This window comes from Myotis davidii, unplaced genomic scaffold (genome assembly GCF_000327345.1).
Source record: "Myotis davidii unplaced genomic scaffold, ASM32734v1 scaffold1298, whole genome shotgun sequence".
Taxonomy (NCBI): domain Eukaryota; kingdom Metazoa; phylum Chordata; class Mammalia; order Chiroptera; family Vespertilionidae; genus Myotis; species Myotis davidii.
Window position 1 is genome coordinate 20,165 of NW_006288972.1, and position 9,463 is coordinate 29,627.

Sequence of the window (9,463 nt, forward strand, 5' to 3'; positions counted from 1 at the left end):
AATTGCACCGTGTGGACGTGCCATAGTTTATTCAGGCCTGCAAGCTCTCTCCCTTAGATGGATGTTTGGGTTGTTTCCAGACGTTGCTATGACAAACAGCTCTGCAGTGAGTCACTGTGTACACACTTTTCTCTGTGTTTGTGAGCAGATCTCTGGGATAAACCGCTAGACATTGGATTAATGTGTCCACGGGTAAAGGTGTTGGCAATTTTGCTAGATTTTTCCCATGGCGTCTCCCTACAGTTGCGCTAATTTGCTCGCCCCTTGGTGATGTAGGGGAGGTCCCCCATAGACTCCCAAGAAGGAGCTGTCAGCTTCAGGCTTTTAAAACCAATGTGACAGGTAAAGTTTGTGTTTCATTGGCTGTCATGTGCCTTCGTAATAGAAGTCTTTTCTGGGATAGAGTAGACCAAGGTGAATGGAGGCCAAGGGCAGTGGTGTGTCTCGCCCACTGTGCTCCCCACAAGAAGCAGTACTTGGAGCTGAGCCTTGGAGGGTTTATTATCCATTCCTGGGTGGGGTGGGGGAATCCGGGGTCTAGTGAGGAGTTAGCTGGGGGCAGCGGCCCTTCACAGGGGCCTGTAAGTCCCATTGTAGCTAAAGGGGGTAGGCTTCCAGCAGTCCCCGCCCTCCTCAGGGATCCATCGCTGCACGTAGTTGGGGCCTTTGTCACGGGGCCACACGATCACGGTGTCCCTGGATGCCACAGATGGGTCCTCGGGGAAGAAGTTGAAGGGCCGGAGCATGAAGCCCACGGAGTTCCCAGGGGTGGCCGTGTTGGGGATGTCCTCTGAATGGGGGATGTGCAGGAAGCCCACTGTCACCCAGGCCACCAAGTCCTGTGGGAGAGAGGGGTGGGCAGTGCTGACGGGTTCGGAGAGGCGAGGGGTGGGCGACCCCTCAAGCTCTCCTCATAAGGAATGGGCAGATCTGGGGACACTGAGCTTGCTCTCCACACAGCGAGGTGCTGCTGGCACAGGCCCTGGGATGGGGTGCAGGTCCCAGGATAGGGCACAGCTCTAGTCTGGGCCTGGGGCTGGAAGAATGCGGGGCCAGTACCTCTTCTTCAATATTTTCATTATTTTGAAGAAACTCCTCAAAGACCACAGGCGGGTCCCAGGGGTCGTTCTGGTTGTAGATGCTGCTGCTGCACAGCTCAGACTCCTGGTACTTGGTCACTGCCAGGGGGTACCTGCCGGGCAGAGCAGCCAGGTGGCTCTGGGCATGGGGGGGGGCCAGCACACACACACACGCACACACGCACACACACATGCACGCACAAATACACACACACATACACATAGACACAGAGTCTCATAGACAGAAAAACAGCCACATGAGACACAGGGAAATGTAGGGAGAGGTTATAGAGGCAGAGCCACATACAAGTCCCAGCTTGGAGGGCAGAGCCCTCCTGGCACAATTAAGCTTGTCCTTAGAGTCCTCCCTTGGTCCTAGGTAGCTAATGGGCTGTGGGAGGTGAAGCAAGTGCTGCCAAATTAAGGCTCGAGTAAGGAAATGGATTTGAAACTCGCAAGAACATTTAAACATGTTGACCGCTCCCCTTGCTTTGCTTTGTGTGATCTGACATAAAATAAAGCTTCGGTGAGGGTCGGGGTTCAGGGACACATAGGGCAGGGCCTCTTGGCATCCCCCCCCACAACCTCCCAGGCCTCCTTACCTGGCCCAGGTGACAGCCCGCTCCTCCTGCCAGCCGGGCGGCAGCACCTGCTCAGCCATGGAGTGAATCTGCAGCCGATAGCTGCGCTGGTGGCCCCAGCGGTTCTCCTTGGGGCTGGTGAACAGCAGGTACTTGGGCATAGTCCGTCCGAAGCGGAAGGCTGCCTGGCGCTCACGGGAGTACCCCGTCTGCTCTAGGGTTGGCTGGACCAGCCGGTGCTCCGGGCTCCAGGGGTTGGTGATGTTTTCTAGCTTCATGCCCAGCGTCTGGAAGCTATTCTTGGTGCCTGCGGGTGTGAAGGGAGATGCAGAATGAGGATCCAGCACCCAAAGTACCCCTCCCCCCATTTTACACTGGGTTCTCCACCCCAGACCACATCCAGCTGCAAACCATCAGGGGCGAACGTGGTGTCGGGGGTTCGCATGGAGCCAGCTGTGGGGTGGAAGGGATTAAACACAAAAACCAACAGGGGAACTGGAGGATGATGTGATAGCTCACCGCAGCTGCGGTGGTTGCGGTGGGACTGTGGGAAGTTCCTTTGAGCCCTGGGTCCCAGGCTTTGGCTGTCCTGCAGCCCCAGAGATCGGCGGCCATCTTTCCCCAGGCGGGGGCTGTGTGCACCACCTCCTGTTCCCAGGGCGTGGTTGGAGGGGGCTGAGCTGGGTGGGGAGGGCGGGGTTAAGAATGGGAGCCACCTTTCTGGTTCTGGGGGCGGTTCTGACTTGATGTCAGGCCACATCCCGCCAGGAGGCCTATACTGCGGTGATACCATTAACCCAGGAGACACAGTGAGTAACCCCAATGGTGCTGCGTCCACCTCCAGGTGCCAGGCAGCAGCGACCTTGCTGACATCGAGGCATTGTCCTCTCTGCTACCCTGAGCGCACCTTTCTACCCAACCCACCAGACCCAGGGGTCAGCCAAGCCCCAAGGCAGGGACAGGGTCCAGGCTGCCACACCCTGGGTGCTCCCTGAGATTGCACGTAGCCAGTGGCGTGCATCTTGGCCTCCATCACCCCGTTGGGCTAGAAGATGAAGTCCCAAATGTAGTCATAGTTGTAGACCGTGGACGTCGTCCGCAGCACCAGCACCTGGCCCTGGAGCCCTGCATAGAAGTTGAAGCCACCATCGAAGTCGGAGTCAAAGTGGCGCCGAATGGGCACCCCCGTGGGCATCTCGAAGACACAGAGGGCTCGGGGGTAGTGGACAGGGTCGTCGGTATCGTAGTAATGGAGGGCATCCAGGAAGGTGGCCGTCTCTGGGCAGTCGATGCCAGGGGCCAACTCATGGGTGACGGTGCCCAAACCCCAGCCCACGTCGCTGTACTTGGTCTGCATGCCCGCAGGTGTGTGGCCTCCGTACAGTGACGCTGCGTCCTGGAGGCTCACCTCGTAGGCAATGCGCTCCCCACCGAAATGCAGGTTCAGCACCTGTAGCCCCGTGGAGGACCGCAGCCTGAAGGCGAAGCTCCAACCCCCATAGAGCACGGCGTTGCCCTCCAGCCTGTAGCGGGGGCCTTGGGGTTGGACCGGGTGGGGGCCCTTCACGGTCATGGGGCTGGGAAAGTGCCCGCGTGGCTTGTAGGATGAGAAGAGGGGCGGCTCCTTCTTGCCCTTTTGGCTCCCTTGCCCTCGGGGAGCGGGTCCTCCAGGACCACCACGTCCACCTCTCCGGCATCGTACTTCCGGGCCAGCTCTTCTGGGCTTTGGTAGAACTTCCCGTTGTACCAGACCTGCTCCACCGCCCAGTCCTGGGCGTTCATGCTGCTGTGGTCCAGGAGGAGCTCCAGGCCTGTGGGGTGCAAGAAGAAGCCTTCCACAAAGCGCTGCAAGATGAACCAGGTGCGGCGCTCGCCCGAGGCCAAGCCCTGAGGGGCCACGTCGGTGAAAGTCAGGCATCGGGTGTTGCAGTCCTGGAAGGAGAAGCCCGTGGTGTCCAGGAAAAATTGGTGCAAGGGCCTGGTGGCCTCCTCCAGGGTGTGGCTCAGTAGGACATATTCCGCCGAGGAGATGGGCCTGGAGGTCCAGGACATCTGGTGCCCAGGCCTGGGGGGCAGCGGGCGCAGGTAGTGGGGCCATGGCAGTGGCCCTACTGCAAACTCTGTGATGTTGGGATGCTCTTGAGCTCCGAAGAAGATGATGGCACGCGCCTCCCGAGCCGGCCGCCTCTGACCGTGGTCCAGAAATTTCAGCACCTGTTGCTTCCTGGGCAGCAGCATCTCAATGAGGAACACAGTAGTTCTTGGCGATGGTTGATCCTTGGGAGGGCTCCAGCCTCAGGTCCTTCCGGGACCAGAGGAAGCTGCGCACGGCCTTCAGCTCCTCCTTGCTCAGGTCCAAGAACACTCTGGCTTGGCTACGCAGGGTCTGTGGGGAGGGGTTCGCCATGGCCAGCGTCTGCAGCATCAAGACAGCAGCCACAGCCCAGCCGAGGGCCGGCCTCTCTCGCCTCATGGCTCTAGAATGTGGGAAACATGAACTCAGTTGTTTTATGGGAAGATATGGGTTTCCGCTAGGCTGGCCCTGTAGTTTCCCAATAGACACAGCTTTATCCCTTGGCCGCCATGCCAGCCAGTGGCCATGCTGGTGCAGCTGGGGCCCCAGGCTGCTCAGACCTGTGCTTTCCATTGATTTTAATTCTACACTCTCCTCGCTTGTCTGTAAGCCTTGTTTAGTCCTGCAGATTTTCATACCTATGTCAACTCCGCTTTCCCCTTATGTGTGCATTATCTCAGAATGGCTGCACCTCCACCGTTAGAGTGACTCAGCCAGGGCTTGTGACACAGGGCACCCCTCCAAATGCACTTCTTACGTCCTGTGTCTGGATGAAAAGAAGGTGCTGTGATAAACAGAAACCCTTCCCTGCGCAGGTCATGGTGGGTAGTGATGGCCCGGGCCATGAGAGGTTTTTAAGCCAGCCCTGGCCACTGTTGTTGTTTATATGGGACCAAGATTCTAGGTTAATACACCTCTGAAATACCACAGTGACCCTCTTTTTCATTCCCTCCGAGGTGTAACCATCCTCAAGGGAGCACACAATCTTGTCAATTGAGCATTGGCCCTTGCTTTCTTGCATCCTCATGTCATCTTTCTCAACTCCCAATGCATAACTGAGACTACAAACTGTCATTCTCAGGAGGACTTGAGATCCTGCTTCCTGTCACTTGTCATCAGTTTTGGCTCAAATAAACTCTTATGAAAATTATCTATAGGTTTGGATGTTTCTTATGTTGACATGGCTATTAATAGTAGAACTATATTTTTGATCCACCAGAATATTTTAAATTCTAAAATTTGAAATGCAGTGCAGAAGTTCAAAGAGTGGGCTCTGGGATCAGGTTACCTGGTTTCAAGAGCTACATGTCCCACCACTAGGACCAGCTGTGTGGACTTGGGCAGGTTGCTTAAACTCTCTGAGCTTCCATTTTCTCAATTGTACAATGGAAATAAACAACCACAGTACCTACTTCGTAGGATTTTGAGGGAAATCAATTAGTCAGTAGAATAATGTGTTTAGAACTGTGCTTACCTTCTAGGAAGCACTCAAGAATCTTTAGCTCCTCTTCCTTTAAAAAAATATATTTTTATTGATTTCAGAGAGGAAGAGAGAGATAGAAATAACAATGATGAGAATTATTGATTGGCTGCCTCCTGCACGCCCCCTACAAGGATCAAACCCGCCACCCGGGCATATACCCCAACCAGGAATTGAATTATGACCTCCTGGTTCATAGGTTGACACTCAATCACTGAACCACCACGGCCGGCACTACTCTTCTTTTTAAAAGCCAACCTTCAGGAAACCCTCAGTGGTATGAGAGGATTTTAAATTTGAGCAGCATAGTCGGATTTGATTGAGATTAGGCTGTAGATTATGGCTGGCTGAGGACCAGTTGGCCAGTGCTGCCCGGCTGCTTTGTGTCCTTCGTGGGCCGCTCAGGTTGTGGCCAATTGACCATCTGTGGCCCCTGGGAGGGCACTTCAGGGTGCGGCCATCCCAGGTGGTGGTGCAGGGAGATGTCCTTTTTCCTTCTATTTTGTGGGTGGGTGTGGTCAGGGTCTTCCCTCATAGCCCATCCCTCAGGGCAGCCAATCTGTCCCTGTGCCTGGTCCTGTCCCCCTGGCCCTGGTGCAAGGCTGGGGACTCACCTGTCTTTGTGCTGTCCAGCCTGAAGCCATGGGTGAGACACAGTGGCCCTGGGGGAAGCCAGAGACTGCAGAAGGCTACGGGGTGAGCTCCTGTTTTACTATTACATTTTTGGGTCAGCCTCCTTTTAAAAATAGACTTTACTTTTTTAGAGCAGTTCTAGGTTCACAGCAAAATTGAGCACAAGGTACAAAGACTCCCCATCTGCCCCCTGCCCCCTGCATGTACAGTCTCCCTCATTATCAACACTCCTCACCAGAGTGGTGCATTTGTTACGATCAGTGAACCTACACTGACACATCATTAGCACCCAAAGTCCATAGTTTACCTCAGGGTTCACTCTTGGTGCTGTACATTCTATGGTTTGGACAGATGTGTACTGACATGTAACCGCCATTGCTAGTCCTACGGAGTAGTTTCACGGCCCTAAAAATCCTCTGTGCTTAGCTACTCAGCACTCCCCACCCCAACCCCTGATCTTTTACCATCTCCATAATTTGTTGCCTTTTCCAGAATGTCATAAGTTTGGGCTCACCAGTCTGACCTCCCCACAGCCTTTACCATCTCACCTCCGGGAGGTTGCCCCTGGCTTTCTGGGTCTCTCGGGTCTTCATTTCTCCTGGCCCCTCACTCCAGGCCTCGCTTCCCTCCCCTGCCAGTCATCCCCTTCTCGACTCTCCCGATGGCCCATCAGAACATACCTGCGTGCTCGGCTCCTCTCGCTGCTGCAGCCAGCCTTTGTCTGGGTTCCTTCTGGAGCTTTATGGCTCTGTTGGTCCCGCCCTATTGGGAGGGACAGGGTGAGGGCTGGGTCAACCAAGGTGGGGACCCATGTAGGGCTGAAGGGGCTCCCAGAGGGCAGGGGTGGTGGCCAAGGATTGACACGGGGCTCCGCAGCCAGGGGGTCCTGTTGCCTCTAGAAGTACCCAAGTTTGGAAACGCCCCAGGCCTCCATCATTTCAGCTGTGGGGTTCACTTCTGTTTCTCTCAAAACCGTGTCCTAGCTGTCTGTTTCCTTTCATTCCTCCTGCCACTGCGCCCCGTTCACAAGAGCTATCTATGGTGTCGTATTCCCTCTTGGGAGCAACGCGAGCTGTGTGATGCCATAATTTATTAAAGTAAATGCTGAGTTTCAGAGGCTAGAGATAAAGACAAGAGGAAATTTACCAGCGAGCAGTCTCAGCTGAAGCGGATGGAGGGACAAATGCGGAGACTGATAGAGTCGGACACCACCAACAAAAATAAGGGACCTGACCCACATCTATGATGGGGAGCCAGAGCCTGAGCCAGAGCCAGAGCCAGAGCAGCACAGGGAGCGTGAAGCCACTGAGCTGAGACTCTGGAACAGCGGTTCTCAACCTTCTGGCCCTTTAAATACAGTTCCTCATGTTGTGACCCAACCATAAAATTATTTTCATTGCTAATTCATAACTGTAATGTTGCTACTGTTATGAATCGTAATGTAAATATCTGATATGCAGGATGGTCTTAGGCGACCCCTGTGAAAGGGTCGTTCGACCACCAAAGGGCTCGCGACCCACAGGTTGAGAACTGCTGCTCTAGAAGAAGTCTTCTTTGCATCCCGGAGACTGACAGGATTCCAAAGGAAGGGAGAGACTGGCTGGGAGAAAGTCCTCAGGATGGCTGTGGCCAGGGCCCAGAGAAAGGAGAAGGGACGGGGGTGAGAGAGGAGGGGGAAGGACCCGTGCAGGAAGGGGACACAGTACTAAGGTGGCTTAGTTAGATGACAAGGGCAAGCTTGGCCTTGGAAGAAAGAACCAAGAGGTCTTTATCCCCTTAATCACCAAGTCTTGAGTGCTTATTTTTTATTGTTATATGACTTTTGTATTTATTTTGTCTTCTTTTTTTAATCCACATCTGAGGATATGTTTTTATTAATTTTAGAGAGAAAAGAAGAGAGAGAGAGAGAGAGAGAGAGAGAGACAGAGAGAGAGACAGAGACAGAGATAAATGAGACTCCTTTAAAAACCTTTTTCTGTTGCCTCCCTTAAGTGCCCTAACTGGGCACTGAACCGGCAACGTAGGTATGTGCCCTAGCCAGGAATCAAACCAGCAACCTTTTGGTGTACAGGCAGATGCGCCAACCAACCAAGTCACCTGGCCAGGCTGACTGTATTTCTCATCATTAACATCCTGCTACTTTCACTGCAAGTGATTTCAGTATTTATTGGCTGCTAGATAAAGGAAGGAGAAAATAGTTAACCTGATACTTGTTTGCAATTCCAGAAGGCCCTTGGAGTCTCCAAGGAAGGCAATTAGCTTTCAATGCATAAAAGATGATTGATTCAGTGACTTCACTTACATCTTTTCCCCTCAGTCATGGGGTCACCATGGAGACTTGAGGAAGTTTGCATCTTAAGAGAGTTCTAGGAGCAACCTGACATTGAGAAATGCAGCCTGTTTCTATTCTACAAAGGACATCATAACCAAATGAATGGAGTGAGGACAGATTGGGAGAAGATACAAATAAAGATTAGAAGAGAAAGGGACCACACGCAAAGGAATGAAGTTTGGCCGTTATCTCACACCATACACAAAAATTCACTCAAAATAGATCAAAGACCTAAATGACAAAACTATAAAACCCTTAGAAGAAAACAGGAGTAAATCTTCTTGACCTTGGGTTTGGCAAAGGATTCTTAGCTATGATCCCAAAGCACAAACAACCAAGGAAAAAAAAAACAGATAAATGAGACTCCTTTAAAATCATAAACTTTTGTACTTCAAAGGACACCATCAAGGAAGTGAAAAGACAACCTTCAGAATAGGAGAAAAACATTCGCAAATCATATATCTGATGAAGGAGTTGTCTGCAGAATATATAAAGAACTCTTACAACTCAATAATAAAAGGACAATAATTCAATTAAAAAACGGGCAAAGGATCTGAATAGACATTTCTCCAAACAAGACACAGAAGTGGACAATAAGCTCATGAAAAGATGCTCAACATTATTAATCATCAGGGAAGTGCAAATAAAAATCACAGCAAGATAACTACTTTGCACCCACTGGGTTGGCTAGAATGTGGAGAAACAGAAACCTAATACGTACATGCTTAGGGGACTGTAAATGGTGCAGCCACTTTGGAAAAACTCTCTGGCAGGTCCTCAAACAAATAAATATCGAGTTACCACATGGTCCAGCAATTCCACTCCTAGGTATATACCCAAGAAAGTGAAGACATAGTTCCACACAGAAACCTGAACAGACATGCTCAAAGCAGTGTTATTCATAGTAACCAGAAGGAAGAAACAATCCAAGTGTCCATTATGTGATGAAGAGATAAACAAAATGTGACAATGAATATCAGTTGGCATTAAAAAGGAATGGAGTAGTGATGCATGCAACAATGTGGACATTTTCTCAATGAAAAAAGCCAGTTAAATAAGACCACATATAATGCCAGGCCAGTGTGGTTCAGTGGTGAGAACTAGGAGGTCATGGTTTGATTCCCATTTGGGGCAAATGCCCTAGTTGTGGGCTTGATCCCCAGTGTGGGGCATGCAAGAAGAAGCCAATCAATGATTCTCTATCATCATTGATGTTTTTCTCTCTCTCCCTTGCTCTCTGAAATCAATAAAAAGATTTTCTTCAAAAGACCATATATTATATAA

The 9,463-nt window shown here is 51.7% G+C and overlaps 1 protein-coding gene across 1 annotated transcript; it reads right to left on the minus strand.

Moving 5' to 3' along the window:
• Window positions 1-496: 496 nt before the first annotated feature.
• LOC102773146 (amiloride-sensitive amine oxidase [copper-containing]-like) lies at window positions 497-4,484 on the minus strand. The gene is given in 6 exon segments (XM_015562285.1): window positions 497-839; window positions 1,060-1,192; window positions 1,682-2,063; window positions 2,621-3,299; window positions 3,302-3,916; window positions 3,918-4,484. Coding segments are annotated over 6 exon segments (2,532 nt in total). The 5' UTR covers window positions 4,371-4,484; the 3' UTR covers window positions 497-569.
• Window positions 4,485-9,463: the final 4,979 nt, after the last annotated feature.